The 26802-nt window shown below is 42.5% G+C and overlaps 1 protein-coding gene across 4 annotated transcripts in view; it reads left to right on the top strand.

Moving 5' to 3' along the window:
* LOC114808758 (A-kinase anchor protein 8-like) overlaps positions 1–26802 on the top strand; it is a 122692-nt gene that overhangs the window by 12731 nt on the left and 83159 nt on the right. For 3 of the 4 annotated variants that reach the window (XM_029056599.2, XM_029056601.2, XM_029056598.2), the window contains exon 2: positions 23239–23310. In XM_029056599.2, the coding sequence (XP_028912432.1) occupies positions 23239–23310 (72 nt within the window). Of the gene's footprint in view, positions 1–5921; positions 6147–23238; positions 23311–26802 lie in introns of all 4 variants that reach the window. The other variant, XM_029056600.1, reaches the window with a different exon arrangement.

Genomic DNA, 26802 nt, shown 5'->3' with positions numbered 1-26802 from the left:
GGAAAGTGAGAACTGGAGGGTCAGCCAGTCAGTCAGTCAGTCAGTCATATTTCAAGTGGGCCACACAGAATGGGGAAGGAGAATAAATACTTCATCCCCATTTACAGATGAGGCACAGAGATGAAAATGTAAGCTCATCCTTCTGGACTACAAGCTCTCTGTGGCGAAGTCTGCCAACTCCGTAATATTATATTATATTCTCCATAACAGTTATCCTGAACTTTCCAAAAGCTTACTATATCATCATCTCATAGTAAATGCACAATCAGTACGATCAGTTGACTGATTAAGTGACTTGACTGAGGTCATATAGCAAGAAAAGGGAAGCACTGTGACCTACTGGAAAAACCATGGGCTTTGGTCTGAGGACCTAATCTTCTGTCCCTCATCATCTCTCTTCTCTTTGCTTAGTCTTCGCTACATTGTGAACTCTTTGTGACTGAAAACCTTTTTATTTTTAATGTTTTTACTCCTTCAGTATCTAGTAGAGGATGCTAAATAAATACTCAAGAGGGATCTAAATACTAAATAAATGTTAGAGTGGATCCACTTAGTATATATACTGTCCTCTAATTCCCACATAATTACCTTCATTTTGCGAAACCTAAATCTTGATGAGTAAATCCTTTGGTAATTTATAAGATCACAATAGACTGCAGCAAGCTGGTGAGAACAACGTAAGTCCCAGGCTTATGGTGGGTCCACTTTTGTCTTTCTCATTCACACTTTTCCAACTTCAGGAATAATTTCTCACAATGTCACCTCTCTATCCTGCTGCTTGTCAGTAAAAGTATTATCACAGAGTGTCACGACATTGAAGTGGGGTTCTTCTGAAGATTACATTTCATATCATACAACTTCACGTACTCAATTTTCTGGAATACATGCCTTCCCAATGACTTTGGGCTAAAAACTGATAGGGATTTAGGGTGTTATGACTCATGATACCGTTCAGGTTCAGTGAATCACCGAGTCAGGACAAATGATTTAGGATCGTATGTGCTGCTCTGGACACCATTATTTTCAAACCACACAAGTTTTCCTCTGCATGGAGTTTTGTGAGAAAGCAGCCTCAGGTTCAAGAGAACTAGTGAACTTGGAACTTGGAACAACTAGAAAACTTGGAGAAGCAGCATGGCTCAGTGGAAAGAGCACAGGCTTGGGAGTCAGAGGTCATGGGTTCTAATCCCGGCTCCATCGCTTGTTAGCTGTGTGACTTTGGGCAAGTCACTTAACTTCTCTGTGCCTCAGTTCCTTCATCTGTAAAACGGGGATTAAGACTGTGAGCCCCACGTGGGACAACCTGATCACCTTGTATCCCCCCCAGAGCTTAGAACAGAGCTTTGCACATAGTAAGCATTTAACAAATGCCATCATTATTATTATTATTGTAAGTGCATATTAATTTTGTTTTGGACAGGTAATGTATCTACCAACTCTACTGTATTTTACTCTCCCAAGCACTAGTATTTATTGAGCGCTTAGTGTGTGCAGAGCACTATACTAAGAGCTTGGGAGAGTACAGCACAACAATATCTCACATTTCCTGCCCACAATGAGTTTACAGTATAGAGGAGGAAAGAAACATTAGAATAAGTAAATTGCAAATGTGGACATAACTGCTGAGGGGCTGGTACCCGTGATGAATGACGGGAGCAAGTCAGGGCGTTGTAAAAGGGAGTGAGAGAAGAGGAAAGGAGGACATAGTCAGGAACGCCTCTTGGAGATGTTCCTTCCATAAGGCTTTGAAGTGGGTTAAAGTAATTGTCAGTCAGACATGAAGTGGGAGGGCGCTCCAGATCACAAGCAGAATGTGGATGAGTTTCTGTTTGATGGGGCAACCACTGGAGTTTCTAGAGGAGTGAGGAAATATGTCCTGAGTGTTTTTGAGGAAAAATGATCCGGGTAGCAGAACAAAATACTGACTTGGAGTGGGGAGAGACAGGAGGCAGAAGATCAGCAAGGAGGTTGATTCAGTGATCCAGAAGAGATAGGATGAGTGATAGAATTATCGTGGTAGCAGTTTGGTTGCAGAGGGAAGGGCAGATTTTAGTGATGTCATGACAGTGTAACTGACAGGATTTAGTGATTGAGTATGTAGGTTGAATGAGAGTGAAGAGTCAAGATAGTCAACCTCCAGTGGTTGTCGACCTTTGCATGAAACAGAAACTCCTCACTCCTGGTTTCAAAGCTGTCCATCACCTGGCCCCCTCGTACCTCACCTCCCTTCTCTCCTACAGCCCACCCCATACACTCTGCTCCTCTGCTGTTAACCTTCTCGCTGCTCTTCGTTCTCGCCTGTCCTGCCATCAATCCCGGCCCACGTCCTACCACTGACCTGGAATGCCCTCCTTCATCACATCTGCCAAACTAACTCTCTTCCCCTCTTCAAAGCCCTACTTGAGAGCCCACCTGCTTCAAGAGGCTTTCCCAGACTGAGCCCTCTCTTTCCCTCTTCCCCTTCTCCTCTCCCCATTCCCCCTACTCTCTCCCTCTGCTCTTCCCCCTTCCTCTCCCCACAGCACTTTTCATTAATGATGTGTATATATCTATAATTCTCTTTATCTATTTTGATAGTATTGACACCTGACTACTTGTTTTGTTTTGCTGTCTGTACCCTCCCCCCCCCCTTAGACTGTGAGCCCATTGTTGGGCAGGAATTGTCTCTGTCTGTTGCCCAATTGTACATTCCAAGCGCTTAGTGCAGTGCTCTGTGCACAGTACGCGCTCAATAAATTTGATTGAATGAATGAATTAATGAATATCATCAAAATAAATAAATAGAATTACAGATATATACACATCCATTAATAAAATAAATAGATAATATATACAACTGTCCCTCTTTCTTCTCCATCACCCTAACTTGCTCCCTTTGTTCTTCCCCTCTCCCAGCCCCACTGCACTTACGTACATATCAGTTAGTTAGTTATTTAAGTTAGTTAGTTAGTTAGTTAGTTAGTTAGTTAGTTAGTTAGTTAGTTAGTTAGTTAGTTATATTGATGTCTGTCCTCTTCCCCCACCCTCCCCGCCCCTCAGACTGTAAACTCCGTGTGGGCAGGGAATTTGTCTATTGTATTGTACATTCCCAAGCTGTTAGTACTGTGTTATGCACCCAGTAAGCGCTCAGTAAATACGATTGAATGAATACCTTGAAGTGAATACTGAGAGTCTGCCAAAGAAACTGATGGTCATAATGGTACTTTGCACAGTCACAGTCTCTCTTTACCACTAGAAAAGTTTCCACAATCACAGAGTACAAGAAGACATAAAATACAGTACTGGAAATGTTAAAAGAACTCGGGAAAACTCTAGAACAGGGAAGTATTATAACCATATGTAATTTATGCCTGTAATTTATAAATGTTCGTCTCCCCCTCCAGACTGCAAGCTACATGTGGGTAGGGTTCGTAGCTACCAACTTTGTTGTTTACACCTTCCCAGGCTTTGCCTACAGTAAATGCTCAATAAATGTCGTTGATTGATTGAGAAGTGACGGTAAGGGTTTGGATGCTGCTGTCCCCCAACTCATGCAGATCTGACCTGGGCAGAAATCATCATTCTACCTCGCTCCTAAACTGTTGCAAGTGTCTTTCTTTTAAATGTCAGTATCTAGATTACCTGTGTCACTAATTGCAAGAGAGGTATAACGTAAGGCTTTTTCCTAAAGGTAAACGTTTTCTGGATCAGGCGTACCTTGAGCACTTTGGATTAAATTTTAAAATTGAATAGAATAGTCTTTCGCATCAGTTCTGTATAGGCATTTGCAGTTTTGACCTGATGGAATAAAATGAAACAATGTGCCATAGTGTAAAGTCCCAAATATGTAACATATGAAATCAGAAAAGGAAATTATAAGTAAAATTGTTTGGGAGGTTCTTAGGAAGCTGTTTAAAGAGTGTTAAGTGATTGTTTAGAATTATTGAAAAACACGATTTTAGAGGACCAGGTAAGATGAGTAAAAATAATAACAATAACAATAATAATAATGGTATTTGTTAAGTGCTTGCTATGTGCCAAGCACTCTTCTAAGCTCTGGGTTAGATACAAGGTAATCAGGTTGTCCCACGTGAGGCTCATAGTCTTAATCCCCATTTTACAGTTGAGGTCACTGAGGGACAGAGAAGTGAAGTGGCTTGCCCAAAGTCACACAGCAGTCAAGCAGCAGAGTTGGGATTAGAATCCAAGCTCCCTCACTCCCAAACCTGTGCTCTTTCCACTAAACCACTCTTCTTCTCTGTACAGTAGGACATCAGGACAACAGTACAGCAGCACAAAAAAAAAATAAAGATACCCATGCTACCCTACTACCTGTCAAATTGACAAGGTAAAAAGTCATGAAATGTAGGGGATGGGAAAATCATCCATTTAAAAAGTAAGGTTTTTGAGTGGAATTAGGAAATTGATAAGAAGAAGGACAATCTAGTGAAAGAACTGTGGGCCTCCGAGGTCCATCCGTGAGAAGCAGTGTGGCTTTAGTAGAAAGAACATGGGCTTGGGAGTCAGAGGTCATGGGTTCAAATCCCAACACTGCTGCTTGTCAGCTCTGTGACTGTGGGCAAGACACTTAACTTCTCTGTACCTCAGTTATCTCATCTATAAAATGTGGATTAAAACTGTGAGCCCCATGTGGGACAACCTGATTACCTTGTATCTACCCAGCACAAAGTAAGAGCTTAACAAATACCACCATATTATTATTATTATTAGAGTCAAGGGAAGCTGAGTTTCATTCTCAACTCTGCCTTGTGCCTGCTGAATGACCTTGGAAAGTTACTCAAACTTTCCTGTGCCTCAGTTTCCTCATCTGGAAAGTGGGGACTATATATCTTTTCTCCCTCCTTGTTAGATTGTGAGCCCGAAGTAATTGAGAGATTGTGTCTGACGTAGTTATTTTGTATCTACCTTGGTGCCTAATACTGTGCTTTGCACATAGCAATTATTTAACAGTTACCACAGTTATCATCATTTTTAAATACATAATGAGTCACACATTTTGGGAAAAAAGATTAGTCACACTAAAAAAGATTGAAGAGAGTGGTGCAAGAGATACCAAATCAAATAGCAAGGAATAATTCGAATTCAGGTTCCTGGAATCAGAGGGACCTGTGGATAATAATAATAAATGAGAGATAATAGAGGTTCCTCATTTTTTAATCTGTTCTTTACTGAGGAGGATAGGTCACCAAATCCAAATTTAGCGAGCAGTTGAAAAGGAACTGGATTAAAGGTTGTGAACACAATTGTTTAACCTAAATTCGTAATTTGAGGTAAATAAGCACAAGACTAAATGGCATTCTGAAAGTATTAAAAAAGTACCTAGGGGTAATTTGTGAGAAGCACAGTGATCTAGTGGAAAGAGCCTGTGTCTGGGTGTCAGAGGACCTGGATTCTAATTACAGTTCTGCCACTTGCCTGTTGTGTGACCTTGAAAAAGACATGTTAAACTGCTCTGTGCTTCAGTTATCTCATCTTTAAATGGAGTTTAGGATTGTGAACCCCACATGGAACACAGACTGGTTCCAACCTATCCCAGAGCTTAGTTCAGCACTTAAGTACCATTAACTAAAAGACATGCAAGAGAGTAGTATATAGCCTGTTATAGCGGGACTAGTGAATCACCAGTATAACCTCTGTTGATAATAATGGTTTCAGAGGTGATTGTTGGAAAGGATGGATGAGAAAAATTTCGTTTTTAAACCTGGTAAATTATTAGAATCTGCAACATGATTTTTCATTTTAAAAAAAGTTGCTCAGTTGTTCATTGATGTTCTTTGAAGGGATTAACAAGTATGTGGGTGGATGGGAAATCAGTAGACTTAATATATTTAGATAATTCTGAAATCCTGTGACAGTTTCAACAACAGATTTTCAGTCAAATTGAGAAAATCATGGGATTGTGGGGAAATTTTTTTTCACAGATAGAAAACCAACCAAAGGATGGGAAACAAAGAAATTGATAAATGGCCACTTTTAGGATGAAAATGTGAAAATTTTCTTAACAATCTTCATAAATGACCTGGAAACTGGCAGTGACCCTAAGTTTTTCAGATGCTGAAATGTCATGAAGAAGGAGATAAACTTCAGCAACATCATATAAAGCTGATAATGCAGCTAAAATTGGCAGTTGTTTTTCAAGTGCAAGGGTAAGGAAATACTCGTAGGGAAAAGTACACTGGGCTCTTCCAGAACATGAATTTACACTGCACATTTTTGATAGAATGCACTCTGACTGTTGAGAGAGATTGTCCACTTATACAAGTCGGTTTTGACAGAACATGCTGTTGTGATGGGGAAATGGTTATGCATGTAGTCAAGGTAATCCTGTGGCAGGGCAACTTTTCTGTAATGCAGGATTTGTGATAAGACTAAACAGCCATTTCTTGTATAATGCAGTATTTGCGTTTCAATCAGTCAATCACTAGTATTTATTGAGTACTTTCTCTGTGCAGAGGTAGGCACTTAGGAGAGTACTACTAGGTCTACAATACAATGGTAGACCATATCCTTGCCTTCAAGGAGCTTAGGTTCTAAAAGTAGGAGAGACAAACAGTAAATTAAGTTGCTGGTATGGGAAGGAATTGAGTGTAAGAATATTAAGTGCCATGAGAGTGGGGAAAGAGGTAGTTGCAAAATGTTTAAAAAGCAGGTGTAATTAAATGGTGCATTAACCTTCTTACTGCGCCTCGCTATCACCTGTCTCTTTCCCAGCCTCTCGCCCACATCCTGCCTGTGGCCTGGAACCCTCTCACTACTCAAATCAGACAGATAATTGATCTCCCCAACTTCAAAATCTTATTGAAGGCACATCTTCTCCAAGCCTTCCCTGACTAAACCCTCCTCTCTTCTTCTCTCTCTCCCTTCTGCATGCTCTTTTATTCATCCTCCCTCTTAACCCCACAATACATATGTATATATCTGTTATTTATTTATTCATTTATTCTTCTATTTATATGTTTATATTAGTGTCTGTCTTCCTCTCTAGACTATAGGCTTGTTTTGGGCAGGAATGTGTCTGTTTGTTATATTATACTCTCCCAAGTGCTTAGTACAGTGCTTTGCACACAGTAAGCACTCAGTAAATACGATTGAATGAATGAATGAATGAATGAATGAATGAATGAATGAATGAAATGGTTGAGGAAGTAGGTAGAGAAATAGCATGGTATGATGGATACAGCATAGACCTGGGAGTCAGAAGGCCATGCTGTGTCACCTTGGGCAAGTGACAACTTCTCTGGGCCTCTGTTACCTCAGCTGTAAAATGGGGATTGAGACTGTGAGCCCCAGGTAGGAGAGGACCGTGTCCAACCCTATTTGCTCGTATCTACCAAAGCGCTTATCACAGTGAATGGCACATAGTAAGCATCTAACGAATACCATTATTATTATTATTGTTATTAGGTAAGGAAAATAGGATTGGGAAAGAGTGCCTAGTCAGGGAAGCCTTCCTCGAGGAGATAAGATTTTAGTAATATTTTGTACGTGGAAGGAGTGGTGTCTTCTTGAATATGAAGAAGGAAGTTTCAGGAAGGAGGGAGGGAAAGCGTGACAAGGGGTGGATGATGAGAGAGGCAAAGCAAAGACACTGTAAGTAGTTGAAGCATCCTAACCAGGGTTTAGTGGGAAAGGAGAAAGCTAAATATGGAGAAAGCCAATTTTAGTGCCTTGAATCAAAGGTGAGGAGTTTCTGCTTTGTGCAGAGATTATTGAGCAACCACTCCAAGGGGATGTGTGCAGAATGGTATTTTAGGAAAGTGATCAGGGCAGTAGAGTGAATGTGAACTGGAGAAGGGAGATGCTGGAGGTCAGTCAGTGAAGGAGGCTTGTGCACTAATCAAGGTGCAAGTTCCTGGATCATTGTGGAAGCATTTCGGTTGGAAAAGGAGCAAATTACTGAGATATGGAGATAGAGTCAATAGGATTTAGTGACTAATTGAATATTTGCGTTGAAGGAGAGACAGAAGTGAAGAATAACACCATGGTTGTAAGCCAAGACTGAAGAGACGTTTGGAATTAAAATGTCCTGCTGAAGAAACTTGCATTAAGGAGAAATCACGTACTTATGTTCCAGACATTTAACTCCCTCCTCAGGTCCCTGCCCCCCCCCCCCCCCCCCCGCCTCCTCCATTCCTTGACCTGGCCACTTCTTCAACAAAATTGACACTCTCAGGCATGACCTCCCAAAAATGTTCCCTGCCCCTCTCCAGTTCCTTCTTCAATTCCCCCATCTTTCCCAGCACTTTCTCCAGAGGAAATCTCCTGCCTTCTCTCAGAATCCATCCCCTCCACTTGTGCAGCTTTGCACCTCATCAAAACACTTGCTCCCTCCCTGCCTCCCTTCCTAACTCCCATCTTCAACTCTTCATGCTCCAGTGACTTCTTCCCCATTGTTTTTAAACATGCCCTTATCTCCCCTAACCTAAATATACTCTCCCTTGACCCTGCATCTCCCTCCTACCATTCCTCTCCAAAATCCTTGAGTGATCTGTGTATATCCACTGCCTCAAAGTGCCTCTCTTCCACTTCTCTCCTTGACCCCCTCCAATCTGGCTTCCATCCCCATCCTTCCACAGAAACCACCCTCTCAGAGGTCACCAGTGACCTCCTTGCCAAATCCAACAGCCTCTTCTCTATCCTGATCCTCTTCAACCTCTCAACTCCCTTTGACACCGTCTACCATTCTCGTCTCCTGGAAACATTATCCTGCCTCGGCCTCACTCATTCTGTCTCTTTTGTGGGTTCCTCCTCTGCTTCCCAGTCTCTGACTCTAGTGTTCCCTCCAGTTTCAGTTCTGTATCCCCTTCTTTTCTCCATCTACTCCTACTCTCTTGGAAAACTCATTCACTCAAGAGGCATCAACTCTCACCTCCTTGTTAATGACACTCAAATTTACATATCCAGCCCTGATCTCTCCCTCTCAGCCGTCTCTCATTTCCTCCTGTCTTCAAGACATCTCTACTTGGATGTCCTCCCTTCACCTCAAAGTTAATATAGCTAAAACTGAACTTATCTTCCCACCCAAACCCTGTCCTCCCGCTCATTTTCCCATCACTATTGATAGCACCTCCATCCTCCCTGTCTCTCAAGCTCGTAACCCTGGCATTATTCATTCAGTAGTATTTATTGAGCGCTTACTATGTGCAGAGCACTGTACTAAGCTCTTGGAATGAACAAGTCGGCAACAGATAGAGACAGTCCCTGCCGTTTGACGGGCTTACAGTCTAATCGGGGGAGACGGACAGACAAGAACAATGGCAATAAATAGAGTCAAGGGGAAGAACATCTCGTAAAAACAATGGCATCTAAAGAGAATCAAGGCGATGTTCATTTCATTAACAAAATAAATAGGGTAATGGAAATATATACAGTTGAGTGGACGAGTACAGTGCTGAGGGGATGGGAAGGGAGAGGGGGAGGAGCAGAGGGAAAGGGGGAAAAGAGGGTTTAGCTGCCGAGAGGTGAAGGGGGGTGGTAGAGGGAGAAGAGGAGCTCAGTCTGGGAAGGACTTTTGGAGGAGGTGAGTTTTAAGTAGGGTTTTGAAGAGGGGAAGAGAATCGGTTTGGCGGAGGTGAAGAGGGAGGGCGTTCCAGGACCGCGGGAGGACGTGGCCCGGGGGTCGACGGCGGGATAGGCGAGACCGAGGGACGGTGAGGAGGTGGGCAGCGGAGGAGCGGAGCGTGCGGGGTGGGTGATAGAAAGAGAGAAGGGAGGAGAGGTAGGAAGGGGCAAGGTGATGGAGAGCCTTGAAGCCTAGAGTGAGGAGTTTTTGTTTGGAGCGGAGGTTGTTAGGCAAGCACTGGAGTTGTTTAAGAAGGGGAGTGACATGCCCAGATCGTTTCTGCAGGAAGATGAGCCGGGCAGCGGAGTGAAGAATAGACTGGAGCGGGGTGAGAGAGGAGGAAGGGAGGTCAGAGAGAAGGCTGACACAGTAGTCTAGCCGGATATAACGAGATCTTTGACTCCTTCTCTTTCCACCCACACATTCAAGCCATCTCTAAATCCTGTCAGTTATACCTTCACAGCATCATCAAAATCCACCCCTTCTTCTCGGTCCAAACTGCTGCGGCATTAATTCAAGCACTTGTCTTATCCCACCTTGATTATTGCAACAGCCTCTTCGCTTACAACCCTGCCGCCTGTCTCTTCCCCACTCCAGTCCATACTCACTCACTCACTCACTCACTCTCTCTCACTCACTCATTCACTCACTCACTCACACTCACTCACTCACTCACTCACTCACTCACTCACTCACTCACTCATCCATTCATTCGTATTTATTGAGCGCTTAGAATGTGCAGCACACTGTACTAAGCACTTGGAATATACAATTTGTCAACAGATAGAGACAATCCCTGCCCAGTGACGGGCTCACATTCTAATCGGGGGAGACAGACGGACAAAAACAAGACAACATTATCACGATAAATAGAATCAAGGGGATGTACACCTCATTAACAAGATAGGGTAGTAAAATGTATATACAAAATATATTGTATATATATTTACTTCATTTTGCTGCTCATATTGTTTTCCTTCAGAAACATTCAGAAAATGTTTTCCCACTCCTCAAGAAATTCCAGGAGTTGCCCGTCCACCTCCACATCAGACAAAAACTTACCTTACCATTGGGTTTAAAGCACTTAATCACCTTGCCCCTCCTACCTCACCTCACTAATCTTCTACAACAACCCAGCCTGCACACTTGGTTTCTCTAATAAGGAACTCTGTCATGGTGCATGAGAAACACCATGGCCTAGTGGAAGGAGCGCAGGCTCGGAAGTAAGGGGATGTGAATTCTAATCCCGGCTCTGCCACATGTCTGCTATGTGACCTTGGACAAGTTACCTAGCTTTCTGTGCCTCAGTTAGCTCATCTATAAAAAGAGGATCAAGATTGTGAGCCCCATGAGAGACGAGGACTATGTCTAACTTGATTTCCAAGTATCTACCCCAGAGTTTAGAACAGCGCTTGGCATATAGTAAGCGCTTAACAAGTACTGCAATTACTATTATTAATGCTCACCTTGTCACAGCATCTCAATCTGATTTATCTCGCTGCCAACCTTTCCTCCACATCCTGCCTCTGGCCTGGAAGAGATTATGGCTCTCCTGTACTTTAAAACCTTACTGAAGGCACATCTTCACCAAGACGACTTCCCTGACTAAGACCTCCTCTCCTCTTCTCCCACTCCCTTCTGCACCACTCTTGCTCCTTCATTCATCCTCCTCCCATCCCCACAACACATATGTATATATCTGTATGTGGCTATTTATCTATTTATTTGTCTATCATCTATCTCTATCTCTATCTATCTATCTATCTATCTATCTATCTATCTATCTAATCTATCTATCTCTATCTTCATCTTAGTGTCTTTATCCCCAACTATACTGTGAGCTTGTTGTGGGCAGGAATATGTCTGTTTGTTGTTATATTGTACTTATCCAAGTACCTAGTGCAGTGCTTTACACACAGTAAGCGCTCAGTAAATATGGATGGACGAATGGACAGACGGATGGACGGACTAGTGTACTTTCTTAAATGAATGATTTCTAAATTATCAATCGATCAATCAGTGGTATTTTTCGAGCACTTACTCTGCAAGCACCATATTAAGTGCTTGGGAGGGTACAGTACAACAGAATTGGTGGACATGTTCCCTGACCCAGTGGTGCTTAAAATCTAGAAGGGAAATTTATAGTCTAGAGGCAGCATTCCTTCCAGATAAAAATTTGGCTAATCCAAACGTGTTACTAGTAAGAGAAGTGGAGGAAAGAAATAAGTGGAAACTAAAGGTAAATTTTTGCCACTCTGGAAACTCATTTGTGATCAACATAACGTTTGAAGGGTGTAGAGGACTGAATGAAACTAGTAATAATACTAATAACTGGGGTATATGTTAACCGCTTACTCTGTGCCAAGCACTGTACTAAGCACTGGGGTGGATATAGGCAAATCAGAAAGGACACAGTCCTGTCCCAAATGGTGCTCACAGTTTCAGTCCCCATTTTACAGAGGAGGGAACTGAGGCATAGAGAAATGAAGTGACTTGACCAAGGTCACGGGGTAGGCATGTTTTTGGTGCAGGGATTAAAACCCATGACCTTCTAACTCCCCGGCTCATGCTTTATCCAGAATGCCATGCTGAAATACAAAGAAAACTGTAGCTTCTCAAGATACCACATTAAGCACTTTTTGTCACCTCTGCATTGCTCTACTTGAACATTTCTATACAATGAAATATTAAAAATACCTCTGCTATTTATAAGAATATAAAATATATTGCAATATATTTATAATTTTAATGTATATTTATAAAATACTGTTTGTGAACTCTCATCTATATTTTTCCCTTCCCTTTTTCCGCATGTCTGTAATTATCATGTCTGTCTCCCTTCTAAATTGTAAGCTTGAGGGAACTCATTCATTCAATAGTATTTATTGAGCGCTTACTATGTGCAGAGCACTGTACTAAGCTCTTGGGATGAACAAGTCGGCAACAGATAGAGACAGTCCCTGCCGTTTGACGGGCTTACAGTCTAATCGGGGGAGATGGACAGACAAAAACAATGGCAATAAATAGAGTCAAGGGGAAGAACATCTCGTAAAAACAATGGCAACTAAATAGAATCAAGGCGATGTACAATTCATTAACAAAATAAATAGGGTAATGAACAAAATAAATAGGGTAATGGGGTAGGGTAGGGTAGGGTAGAGATCATGTATACTAATTTTATTTTCTCCCATACATTAGGTCTTTAATAAACACTATTGAGTAGTTTAAACTATTAGCGTGTAAGTGTTGCTTTTATATGTTACTATTATGTAGACTGTAAGATCCTTGTGAGCAGCGAAATATCAATCTACTCTATTGTATTGTACAGTATAGCACAGTCTAGTGGATAGAACCTGGGTCTGGGAGTTATACGGTCATGCGTTTTAATCCTGACTCTGCCCCTTGTCTGCTGTTTATACTTGGGCAAGTAACTTCACTGCACTGCCTCAGTTACATCATCTAAAGAAAGGAGGTGGAGACCATGAGCCCCAAGTCCAACCCAATTTACTTGAATCTATCAAGAGCTTAGTACAGTGCCTGGCTCTTAATAAGTGCCTAACAAGTACCATAATTATTATTATTTCTTTTCCAAATGCTAGAATAGAGTTCTGCACACAGTAAGCACTCAATAAATGCCATTGGTTAATTGATTGACTGATTGATTATGAGTTTTTGCAGACTATTTCAGAAATACAGTGTTATGCTGCTGAGTTACTGTGTGACTTACTAGACTCTGAAGACACTGTCTAAATTAAGAAAAAGCAGCTTTCTTCTTGAACCTTGATCCATGGAAGCAGTTTGGCTTTATGGATAGAGCACCAGCCTAGGAGCCAGAGGACATATGTTCTAAGCCCAGCTCCTCCACTTGTCTGCATGCGACTGTGGGAATGTCACTTAAACTGTCTTTGCCTCGGTTCCCTTAACTGTAAAATGGTTATTCAATACCTGTCCTACCTCCTGTTTAGACTCTGTGCCCCAAACTGGACAGGGACTGTACCTGCCCTGATTAATTAGTATTTACCTCAGCAGTTAGAATGGTAGTCACACAGTAAGTTCTTAATTATTGCCTTATAATACTCATCTTATCATCTTCTGCACACTACTTTGGTTGAATTTGAATTTGGTTCATTATTAAGCTATTCATACGTAGTATTTATTGAACACCTACCTAGTAAAATTGTTGAGTGTGTTAAGTGTTTCTTACATCCCTAGGACATGATCAGAATGGACACAATACCTGGTCCAAATTAGGTTCATAATTTTAAGTGGGACAGGGAGAAACTGTTTAATCTCCATTTTACAGAAGAGGAAACTGATGAACAGAAAAATCAATCGATGCTACTGATTATTCAGGGAAGGCTTTCTGGAGGAGAGATGATTTCAGCAAGGTTATAGAAGATGGGGAGGGAGGTGTTCTTTCAGCATTGAAGAGGGAGGTATCTCCAGGTGATAAGAGGATAAGGAAAGAGACACATTGAGTAGGTTCATAGCAGGAGTTGGGTGTGGGCTGGTTTGTGAGGATGGGAAGGGAGGAAAGAAATGATTAAATACCTCAAATATATTAAGTAGCTTGTCCAAGATAATGTAGCACACAAGTGGTGGACCCATAATTAGAATCCAGATCAGAGCAGGGGAGTTAAAAGTATTAGTAAATAAGATCTCTTCTCTCACATTGCTTACAGCCTAGGGATTATATTTGTTGGTCTTATTTATAAATTCATAGGATTTTTTGAAAATTTTACTGAAGGATTTTTGGTCCTGAAAATTTGGTAGGCAAGGATGTAGAAACCATAATAATTTCTTAGTACATTTTTGCAGTGATACATGAAGTCATAGACATTAGTAGTGATGCTTATTGGTCCATTTACTCTGAATGAGATGCAGTTAATCTTGCTTCTGCAAAACCTTAAAAATCTTACCAAAAATTGTGAACAGAACTACAGAGCTGTTTATTGTTTAATCTCAGTTCAGGTTACTGGTGGGATTGAGAAATTTTTCTTAATAGTAAGCAGAGAGGCTTAGTAGTAAGCAGCAACAGTTACAAGAATAAGGTCCAGTGAAGAGGTTAATTTGAGAGGAGGGAGGCTATGTGAGCTGATGATTTAATGAGAGAAGATTGAGAATAAGAAGCCAGGAGAGGAATTTGAATGACTTAAAATCAATCATTAGGAATTTGTGCAGGATGGAAAGAGGAATGGACAATTGGAATTTTTGAGGAGAGGGGAAATGTATGCAGAATGAAGTTTTTGGAAAAATTGTCCAGGCATCAGAGTGCTCTGTGGATCAAAGAGTCAGAGTTACCAGCAAAGAGGTGGTTGCTTAAGTCATGCCAGAATTTGACAAGGATCAGGTTCAGAGGGCAATTTTTGGAGTTATTACAGAGGAAGAAACAACATGATTTTGTGAAAGAGGTAATATGGGGGTTGAAAGAGAAAAGTCAAGGGTAATGCCCAGTTAATTCCTCTCGACCTGTAAACTAGTTTTGAATAGGGATCATGTCTTCTAATTCTGTTGTATTGTCCCAAGTGCTTAGTACAGTGCTCTGCACTACATAAGTACTCAATAAATACCATTGATTATCATCCACCTTGCTGACCACCCTGCCTCCTGTTACTTCTCTTCCGCATTCTCACTTCATTCTGCTGCCTGGATCATTTTTGAGAAAAAATGTTCAGACCATGTCTCCCCGCTCCTCAGAGATCTCCAGGGATGGCCCATTCATCCTCTATCAGAAACTCCTCTCCATCTTCTTTTAGAGACTACACCAACGAGCCCCCAACTATATTACCACTCTGATTTCCTACTACAACGTGTTTCACACTTCGCTCCTTTAACGCCAACTAGTAAAGCTGTGGCCGTTTGTTTTTCTTCTAACCCCTTGCCTCACCCACTCATTCATAGGTGACAGACCAACATTCTCCATCTTCAAAGCCACTAAAATATACCTTCTATAGAAGACCTTCCCTGACTAAACCTTCATTTTCCTTATTTGCCTTTGCATTTTTGTCCCTTTAACCACTTGATAGTTTCCTGTTCTAGTCCTGCAAAACTTCTATATATATCCATTTCCTCTTTCTTTTACTTATTTGATTGACTGTCTCCCCTTCTAAATTGTAAGCTTCTTGTGAACAGGGTACATGTCACGCAACTCTGTTGTGTTGCTTTTACACAAGCACATTATACCATGCTTTGCACACAGTGATCATTCAGTACTATTAGTGATTGATTTTTGGGCATGATACACAAAGGGGGGAATTGTGATGTTATCAACAATCAAATAATGGCATTTAATGAATGCTTACTGTGTGCAGAGCACTGTACTGAGAGAAGCGGCGTGGCTCAGTGGAAAGAGCCTGGGCTGGGAAGCCAGCGGTCCTGGGTTTGAATCCCGGCTCTGCCACTTGTCAGTGGTGTGACTGTGGGCAAGTCACTTCACTTCTCCGTGGCTCAGTTCCCTCATCTCTAAAGTGGGGATGAAGACTGTGAGCCTCATGTGGGACAACCTGATTAACCTGTATCTCCGCCAGCGCTTAGAACAGTGTTCCGCACATAGAAAGCACTTAACAAATATCAACATTATTATTACTGTGCTCTTGGGAAAGTACAATACAACAAACTGATAGAAGTGATCCCTGCCCACCAGTACCTTAAAGGAAGCATTAAAACATTACCCCAAATGTTAAGCTAATAAGAATAATAATAATAATAATTAACGTATATGGCAAGTGCTTACTGTGCCCCAGGCCCTGTTCTAATTAGTGGGGTGGGTACAAGAAAATCAAGGTGGACACATTCCCTGTCCAACATAGGTGTCAGAGTCTCAATGCACATTTTACAGCTGAGGGTAACTGAGGCTCAGAGAAGTGAAGTGACTTGCCCAAGGCCACACAGACAAATGGTGGAGCCAGGATTAGAACCCATGACCTTCTGCCTCTATCCACTGTACCAGGGGTAGACTAATGATCTACTAACAGTAGACTTTAAGGATATAAATATAAATGTACTTCACTCTATAGCTAAAGTTCTCACTGTAACCTCATCGCACTGCTGACCTCTCGCCCACATCCTTCCTCTGGTCTGGAACGCCCTCCTCAAATCCTCCTGTCAAGTACTCACCCAACTTCAAAGTTTTATTGAAGGAACACCTCCTCCAAGAGGTGTTCCATGACTAAATCTCCTTTCCTCTTATTCTACTCCTTTCTGCATTTCCCTGACTTGCTCTCTTCATTCATCTCCTCTCCCAGTTCCAAAGCAGATACGTATGTACCTGTAATTTATTTGTATTAATGCCTGTCTCCTCCTTCAGCCTGTAGGCTCATTGTGGACAAGAACTGTGTGTATTTATTGTTATATTGTACTCTCCCAAGTGCTTAGTACAATGCTCTGCACAAAGTATGCGCTCAGTAAATATGATTGACAGACTTTGGGGCTGGGATGACTATCAAAGTGTTTAAGAGGTACACAGCCAAGTGCATAGGTGATGCAAAGGGGAGGGTAGGTAGGGGAAGTGAGGACTTGAAAGCCTCTTGAAGGAGATGTGATTTTAATAAGGTTTTGAAGGTGGGAAGAGTGGTGGTCTGACACTTGTGGATCAAGAGGGATTGCCAAGCCAGAAGAAGGATGAGGTAAAAGGGTCAACGTTGGAATAGAGAAGCAGCCTGTCTAGTGCATAAAGCATGGGCCTGGGATTCAGAAGGACCTGGGTTTGGGCAAGACACTTAATTTTTTTGAGCCTCAATTATCTCATCTGTAAAGTAGGGATAAAACTTGGGACATGGACTGCGTGCATCTTATTAGCTGTATCTGCCCCAGGGCTAAGAACAGTACCTGGCACATAGGAGAAGCTTAACCACAAAAAGTTGATGAGATGAGATGAGATTAGAGAGAGTAAGTTTGTGTTAGAGAAATTTAAGTGTACAGATTGGATTGCAGTAGGAATCAGCAAGGTAAGCAGCAATGAGGAGCATCTTGGCCTAAAGGAAAGTGCTTCCCTTCATCTTTGACTTGTTTCTCGCCCGGTCAGCATTCCTCCTCTCCATCACTGAAACCTGTCTCACTCCATATAACAAGGTCTTCCCTACTGCTCTCTCCAGACGGGGCTTCATCTTCTCCCACTCCCCCGGACTCATTGTGAAGGAGGAAGTGTTGTCATCCTTCTCGAGCCCCAGTGCTTCTTTTGCACCATCCCACCACCTCCATCCCTTTCCTTCCCTTCCTTCGAAGCCCATATCATCTGCCTTTACAATCCACTCCAGATTCCAGTAATGATCATCTGCTGCCTCCCACCGCACCCCACCCCACCAGGTCCTACTTCCAACTTCATTATCCGTTTTGATCCCTTTCGCACATTTCTGCTCGCTTTCTCTATCCCTTCATAGATCCTTGGAAACTTTAATGTCCACATAAATTAGATGCTCTTTATGTCCCTTCCACTGCCTGACTATATCACTCCTCAACTCCCCTGACCTCCTGCTTCTCTGCACCTTATCCATTCACCAATTTGGTCACACATTCGATCTCATCAGCTCTAGCTAGTGCACAGACTCCACCCTTACCAACTCTGAAATTACTTTAACTGACTACAGTTTCTTCACCTGTCATCTCTCTCACACACCTCCTCCCCATAAATCTGTGCTTTTCCCCAACAGAGACCTCCAATATTTTGACCCCATCCAGTTTTCTCAGGCATCATGCCCCATTTAGCCTCCATACCAAACTGCCTTCCCTTGTTCACTAAATTGACACTCTCAGTGCCACTGCCTTGACTGTCTCAACTCCCTTGCCCCCCAACTCTTCATCAGTCTCGTATCACTAACCCACAGCCATGAATCACCTCAGGGCAGTTTCTATAGAGTGAAGGGGCAGAAGCCAGATTGGAGGAGGTCAAGGAAAGAGTGAAAGAAGAGGAACTTGAGACAGTGGGAATAGACAACTTGCTCAGGAGTTTATAGAGGAATAATAAGAGAGAGATGGGCTGAAAACTAGGGAGCTTTGGGCTCAGGAGAGTTTTTTTAGCGTAGGTGAGACGGGCATGTATGAAAGCAGTGGGGAAGAAGCCATTGGAGAGGGAACAGTTAAAGATGGCAGTTAGGGAAAGAAGGGATGGGGCAACGGTTTTGATAAGATGTGAAGTGATGGGGTTGGATGTACAGGTGGTAGGGTGGAGTTTGAGAGAAAACAGGATATCTCCTGAAGAGATACTGCTAGAAAAGATGGGAGACTTGAAGTAGGAGCCGGAGAGAGGAGGGACTAGCTGGGGCAGGGGAGATTTTGGGGAGATCATGCCTGAATCAATTTTTTCAATAATGCAGATGGCTTAGGTTTTTAGGGGCAAGGGATGGGAGCGGTTGGGAGTCAGGGTTTGGTGAGGGCAGGGAATGTGTTTGCGTATTGTTACATTGTATTCTCCTAAGCACTTATTACAGTGCACACAGTATGCGGTCTGAATGAGTGAATGGTCAGTTGGTTGATCAGTTGATCATAGAGCGGGAATCAGAGGATCTGGGTTCTTACCATGGCTGCACCACATGTCTGCTGTGGGACCTTTGGAGCTCTACCACAGAATTTCTTCTGTAGTTTCTGCAGCCACTGTCTGTGAAAATCTCCAGCCTCCTCAACATGACTTGGCTCCTTTTGCATTCTCAGATCCCCTTGACACCTCATGCTTAGTATGTCCTAAAGTCATCTTTTTTCTTGCCACTTCATTACTCTTCACAGTCTCATTCAACCCTGAATATTTAATATGACATAAAATCAATTCCTATTCTATTTTCACATTTCTAGATTGGCCCTTTGTTCTCCTTCCAAACTGCTACTATGTGTATCCAAGCATTTATCCCACACTGATTACTGCATCAGCTTCCTCACCGTCTCTGCCACCTGTGACTCCCCATTCCAATCTGTATTTCATTTTGCTGCCTAGATTTTTCTGAAAATCTGACCTCTGAAGTGGTCTACTCACTTCTGCATCAGACTGAAACTTCTTACCACTTTAATGCACTCAGCCTCTTACAGTAAGCAGTCAGTAAATATAATTGATTGATCAACTAACTCAGTCTCTGCTATTTTTTTTTAAATGGTATTTGTTAAGCATTTTACTAAGTATTGGAGTGTACACAAGCTTCTCAAGTTGGAAATAGTTCATGTTGCACATGGGGCTCACAGTCAGTTTTCCAACTTTGACTTCACTGACACTGTCCTCTTCTGATTCTCCTCCTATTTCTCTGGCTTTCACTGGCACTTCCTCTGCCTCCCATTCCCTCACTGTGGAGTACCCTCAAGGCTCAGTACTGGGGTCCCTTCTGTTCTCCATATACAACCTCTCCTTTGAAGAACGCATTCACTTCCATGATTTCACCTACTGCTTCTGTACATGTATTCCCAAATGTACATCTTCAGCCCTGTCTTTCTCTTCTACTCTGCAGTCTCACATTTCTTCCTGCCTTCATGACATCTGTACTTGTGTGTCCTGCCAACATCTTTCTTTGCTGTCATTAATTGCTTGACCTCACACTTAACAGTCCCAAAACTGTTAAGTTCCCCTTATCTTCTCACCCAAAACATGTCTCCCCCTACTTTCCCATTACTATAGACAGCACCACTAACCTTCCTAATAATAATAAGTGTGGTATTTTTTAAAGTTTACTATGTTCCAGGCACTATTATAAGCACTGAGGTGGATGCAAGCAAATCGGGTTGCATACAGTCCCTGTCCCACATGGGCCTCAAAGTTTTAATCTCCATTTTACAGATGAGATTTCTGAGCCCAAAGAAATGATGTGATTTGCCCAAGGTCATGCAGCAGACATGTAGCAGAGACAGAATTAGAACGCATAATCTTCTGATCTCTCCACTACGCCTTGCTGCTCCCTGTCCCACAAGTCTGTAGCCTTGGCATTATCCTAAATTTCATCTCACTCATTTAACTCACATATTCAATCTGTCACCAAATCCTCTCGATTCAATTAATTAGTCAATCATTGGTATTTATTGACTGCCTCCTATAAACAACACACTGCTAAGCATTTAGGAGATTACAACAGAAATAGAAGACACGTTCTGTGTCCATATTGAGCTTATAGTCTTGAGGGGGAGGCAGCCATTATCATAAATAAATAAGCAATTTAACCTTCACAGCAAGGCTAAAATGTGCCATTTCATCTCCACTTAAACTGCTTCCATATTAATCCAAGCACTTATCCTAGTCTAGCCTCCTTACTGACCTCCCTGCCTCCTCCATCCTTACTCCAATAGGTACTTTGCTACCCAGATCATTTTCTTCATAATTTTCAGTACCTGTATCCCCAGTCCTCAAGAACCTCCAGGGATTTCCCCTGTACCTTTTTTTTAAAGTGGTATTTGTTAAATGCTTGGTATGGGCCAGGCAATCTACAAAAAGTGAGTATAGATACAAGATAACTAGGTGGGACAAAGACCATAACTCATGTAGGATTCACAATTTTACAGATGAGATTACTCAGGCTCAGAGAAGCTAAGTGACCATCTGAAGGCCATATAGCAAATGAGTAGCAGAGATGGGACTAGAACCAGATCCTTCTGATTCCCAGGCCTGAGCTCTCTCCAGTAGGTTACGCTGGCCCATCACCTTTTCCACCTTCTTCAAACAAAACTCCTTACTATCAGCTTTAAAGCCCTCAATCATCTCACCCTTCCTATTTTACCTCATTGTTATGCTACTACAGATCAACACTTAAATCTTCAACTGCCATCCTATTCCCTGAAAGGCCATCTTGTCTATCTCTCTACTACATCTTGTCCATATCTTGCTTCTAGCCTGAAACCCGCTGCTATTTCATTTCTGATATATGATCACTCTTCCCAACTTCAAAAGTGTATTAAAAACACATCTTCAAGTGGCCTAACCCAACTAAGCCCTTATTTCCTCTTCTCCCACTCTGTCATCTTACTCATATCTTGATCTGGTTTGTCTTGCGGTTGAGCCTAACCCATGTCCTGCTAGTGTTTTAGAAGTCTCCTGTCATATTCATATTCACTAATTTCCCTGCTTTCAAAGTTGTACTGATGTATACTAAAGTCACACATCCCTTCTCCAAGAGACCATCTTCCACTAAGCTCTCATTCCTCTTCTCCCGCTTCCATCATCATCGTCACCAACCATGTTATTTATTGAGCACTTTACTGAGTGCTTGGGTGAGTACCTTCTGCAGTATCCTCATACTTGCTTTTGTACCTTTTATTCACTCTACTCTCAAACCCTACACCAGAAATCCATAATTTATTTATATTAATGTGTGTCTCTCCCTCACCACTCCCCCATAAACCTTAAACTCCTTGGGAGCAGGGAACATGATTACCAACTTTGTTATATTTTTCTCTCCCATGTGCTTAGTACAGAGCTCAGCATACAGTAAGTGCTCAATAAATATGACTGACTGGTTGACTGATTAGCAGGGGAGTGAATATAGATTAATACAAGAAAGTGTTTGGGGGACAACTACAGTCATGGAGTAGAAGCTAAAGGAAGAACTAGTGAGTGTATGAAATTCTGTATTTCCTCTTCTAGCCTGTAAATTTCTGATGGACAGAGCATGTGACTACTAACTGTGTTTTATTGTTATATTATACTCTCCCAGGTGCTTAGTTCAATCCTGTGTATACAGTAAATGCTCAATAAATATGATTGATTGATTGATTCTAAGATCTTTCATTTCCCTTACCTGCTCTTCCTTCTGCATTGTCTATGTTTTTAGGTCTGTACCTGCAAGCATTTTCACCCCGCCTTCTATTTACCCTCACCCTGAGCTTTCAGCACTTAGATACATAACTTTACACTTTGCCATTTCCCCTGTCTGCAGTTTATTTTAATATGTTTCTCCTTTAGACTGTAAGCTAGTTGTGGGTAGGGATCATATCTGCCAACTCTTTTGTAGTGTACTCTTCCAAGCACAAAATGTGTTGCTTTCTACACAGTAAGAATCAATAAAGAAGCAGCGTGGCTCAGTGGAAAGAGCACGGGCTTTGGAGTCAGGGCTCATGAGTTCGAATCCCAGCTCTGCCACTTGTCAGCTGTGTGACTGTGGGCAAGTCACTTAACTTCTCGGTGCCTCAGTTCCCTCATCTGTAAAATGGGGATTAAGACTGTGAGCCCCACGTGGGACAACCTGATTCCCCTATGTCTACCCCAGCGCTTAGAACAGTGCTCGGCACATACTAAGCGCTTAACAAATACCAACATTATTATTATTATTAAATACATTTGACTGATTGATGTAACTGTAACAGGAAACATATATTTATATCTCTAACTTTAGAAATGTTTCCCAAAGGGAATAGAATTTCCTTCATTAAATTTCACATAGAAATTACATGTACTTTAGTGAGCCCTTAATGAATGTAGACTATTCAGCCTGAATTTTTAAGCTTAATATCTTAGACGTGGATAATTTTAGTCCAAATTCACAGTTCATAATTGCTTGAGTTTCTGGGACAAATAAGGCTATACAAGTAATTACATTGAAGATTTTTTTTCTTTCTTTGAGAATTATAATTTGGGGTGTAAGCACATAATAATCTTGGTAGCATGCTAGGAAGAGAGCCTTCCAATATTGAGGGCACATGGCTTTATTAATGTTATGCATTCTGTAAAATTGCTGTACGGTTTATTTGGAGAATAACATTATTTTCCATATCTGTAGGCTTTGTCCAAGGATCTGAAACCACTTTGCAATCTACATTCTCTGATACAACTCAGCCCACCTCGGATTATGGTAAGTATGGAGTCCCTTATTTGAAACTGGTTCACAGAGCCAGCATCTTGCCCTCAGTTCTCATCTGAATAGGCAGCAGAACAAAGAGTAGTATGGAAACTCAAAGCTTAAAACTCAAAGCTCTAAGAAGGTGAACACTGATAATTTAAATATGAAATAATTTGTGCACTCTAACAATAGTATTTATTGAGCATTATATTTTGGAGACCCTTGGCTAAGTCTTAGACGTATACAACAGAAAGAAAGGATATGCTCCGTGTTCCCAAGAGACTAAACAAAATGAATCTACTGCACTGTTAAAATAAAGGGTAGGTGTATGTGAATTCTAAGGAGGGTGTAAATAATTTCATGGATGTTGGAGTTGATTCATGATGAAGTGGCTCCTTATACTAGGAAATTAACTGGGGAAGGCTTACAGGGTAGACACCTAAGAACTTAAGTACTCAATCCACCCCCTCTCTCTATAGCACTTAATGTGCAAATTTTTAAACTCAGATGCTTCACCTGCATGTAATTTATTTTACTGCTTGTCTCCCTTACTAAAACGGGGGCTCCTTGAAACCATGGATCGTGTCTACGAACATTACTGTCCAAAACATAATTTCTTATTTTCCCTGTCTTCTTGTCTTTCCCATCACAATCCTGTCTGTCTCATAAGCCCCAAATCTTGGCATCATCTTCAACTCATACAACCCACGTATTCGTTGTCACAGAATTCTATCAGTTTTGCCTTCACGACATTGCTAAAATCCACCACTTCCTCTCCTTCCAGACTGCTACCACAATGGTCAAAGCACTTCTCCTGTCCTGCCTTGATTAGTGTATCAGCCTCCTTGCTAACCTCCCAACCTTCTGTATCTCCCCACTCCAGTGTGTTCTTGACTCTGTGCATTGATCATTTTTCTACAAAACTGTTCGCTCCATGTTTCCCTGCTCCTCAAGAACCTCGAGTGGTTGCCCATTCACCTCCGCATCAAACAGAAACTCCTTACCGCCAGCTTTAAAGCACTCAGTTTGGTTTGTTCCGTCTGCCTTACCTCACAGATCTCCTACAGCAGCTCAGCTTACACAGTTCATTTGTCTATTGCCAACTTGCTGTTTGTGCTGCAGTCTCGGCTGTCTCACCGCCAGTCCCTCTCCTAAACTCTCCCTCTGGTCTGGAACTCCCACTCCGTATATACTATTTATTTTGTTAATGAATTGTACATCGCCTTGATTCTATTTAGTTGCCATTGTTTTTACGAGATGTTCTTCCCCTTGACGCTGTTTATTGCCATTGTTCTTGTCTGTCCGTCTCCCCCGATTAGACTGTAAGCCCGTCAAACGGCAGGGACTGTCTCTATCTGTTGCCGACTTGTTCATCCCAAGCGCTTAGTACAGTGCTCTGCACATAGTAAGCGCTCAATAAATACTATTGAATGAATGAATATACTAGACCACCACTCACCCCACCTTCAGAGCATTGTTAAGGTCACATCTCCGTGAGCTTAACATCTCTCCCCCTCCCTTCAGGCTCGCATCTCCTCCTGCCTCCAGGACGTCTCCACCTGGATGTCGGCCCACCACCTAAAACTCAACATGAGCAAGACTGAGCTCCTCATCTTCCCTCCCAAACCCGGTCCTCTCCCAGACTTCTCTATCACCGTGGATGGCACGACCATCCTTCCCGTCTCTCAGGCCCGCAATCTCGGTGTCATCCTTGACTCGTCCCTCTCGTTCACCCCACACATCCTATCCGTTACCAAGACCTGCCGGTTTCACCTTTACAATATCGTCAAGATCCGCCCTTTCCCCTCCACCCAAACGGCTACCTTACTATTACGGGCTCTCGTTATATCCCGGCTAGACTACTGTGTCAGCCTTCTCTCTGACCTCCCTTCCTCCTCTCTCGCCCCGCTCCGGTCTATTCTTCACTCTGCTGCCCGGCTCATCTTTCTGCAGAAACGATCTGGGCATGTCACTCCCCTTCTTAAACAACTCCAGTGGTTGCCTATCAACCTCCGCTCCAAACAAAAACTCCTCACTCTAGGCTTCAAGGCTCTCCATCACCTTGCCCCTTCCTACCTCTCCTCCCTTCTCTCTTTCTACCGCCCACCCCACACGCTCCGCTCCTCTGCCGCCCACCTCCTCACCGTCCCTCGGTCTCGCCTATGCCGCCGTCGACCCCTGGGTCACGTCCTCCCGCGGTCCTGGAACGCCCTCCCTCCTCACCTCCGCCAAACTGATTCTCTTTCCCTCTTCAAAACCCTACTTAAAAATCACCTCCTCCAAGAGGCGTTCCCAGACTGAGCTCCTCTTCTCCCTCTACTCCCTCTGCCATCCCCCCTTTACCTCTCCGCAGCTAAAGCCTCATTTTCCCCTTTTCCCTCTGCTCCTCCACCTCTCCCTTCCCATCCCCACAGCACTGTACTCGACCGCTCAACTGTATATATTTTCATTACCCTATTTATTTTGTTAATGAATTGTACATCGCCTTGATTCTATTTAGTTGCCATTGTTTTTACGAGATGTTCTTCCCCTTGACGCTGTTTATTGCCATTGTTCTTGTCTGTCCGTCTCCCCCGATTAGACTGTAAGCCCGTCAAATGGCAGGGACTGTCTCTATCTGTTGCCGACTTGTTCATCCCAAGCGCTTAGTACAGTGCTCTGCACATAGTAAGCGCTCAATAAATACTATTGAATGAATGAAAGTGAGGCTTTCCCCAATTATTTCCCTTTTTTCCTGGCTCGCTTTCCCTCCCATGTCATCTGTGCATTTGGGTCTGTGACCTTTGGCTGTTTGGTATTCTCCTCTACCCTCCGCCCCATAGCATAGCCCATGTTTGTCTGTGATTTGTTTATATTAATGTCTCTCCCACCTTCTAAATAGTAAGTTCCTAATTAGTAAGCTCAGTATGGGTAGGGAACATGTCTATCAATTTTTTTACTCTCCCAACCACTTATTACAGTGCTCTGCATACTGTAAGCACCCACTGAATACCATTGAATGATTTACAGATTGATCTCTGTACTCTTCCAAGTACATTGCCTAGTGGTCAAAACAGTGTAAGCACTAGATAAATTCTGCTTCACCCCCTGACTTTCCCATCTCAATGGATTTATTGAGGAATTTGAATTTGGAGAGAACTGTGGCCAGGGAAAAAGTGTGAATGTGAATTGGAGACAGGAAAGCAGAGGTACAGCAAGGAGTTTGCCATAGAAGGAACTAAGATTGAAAGTTGAGGAATAATGGTTGAAAAGAGCAAATAAGTAAGAGTGGAGGCAAGGAAGCTGGGTGGCCCACCGGAAAAAGCCCAAGCCTGAGAGTTAGGCACACAGTTAGCCACCTGCCTGCTGTTTGACCTTGTGCAAATTTGTTTCTTTGTGCCTCAGGTTCCTAATTTGTAAAGTGGTGGTTTAATAAAATAAAATGGTGGTATTTGTTAAGCGCATACAATGTGCAAAGCACTGTTCTAAGCGCTGAGGGAAACAAGGTGATCAGGTTGTCCCACG

The sequence above is a fragment of the Ornithorhynchus anatinus genome, chromosome Y5 (assembly GCF_004115215.2).
Source record: "Ornithorhynchus anatinus isolate Pmale09 chromosome Y5, mOrnAna1.pri.v4, whole genome shotgun sequence".
NCBI classification, from domain to species: Eukaryota; Metazoa; Chordata; class Mammalia; order Monotremata; family Ornithorhynchidae; genus Ornithorhynchus; species Ornithorhynchus anatinus.
The sequence above is the reverse complement of the archived record's forward strand: the minus strand, read 5'-3'. Positions and strand labels throughout refer to the sequence as shown.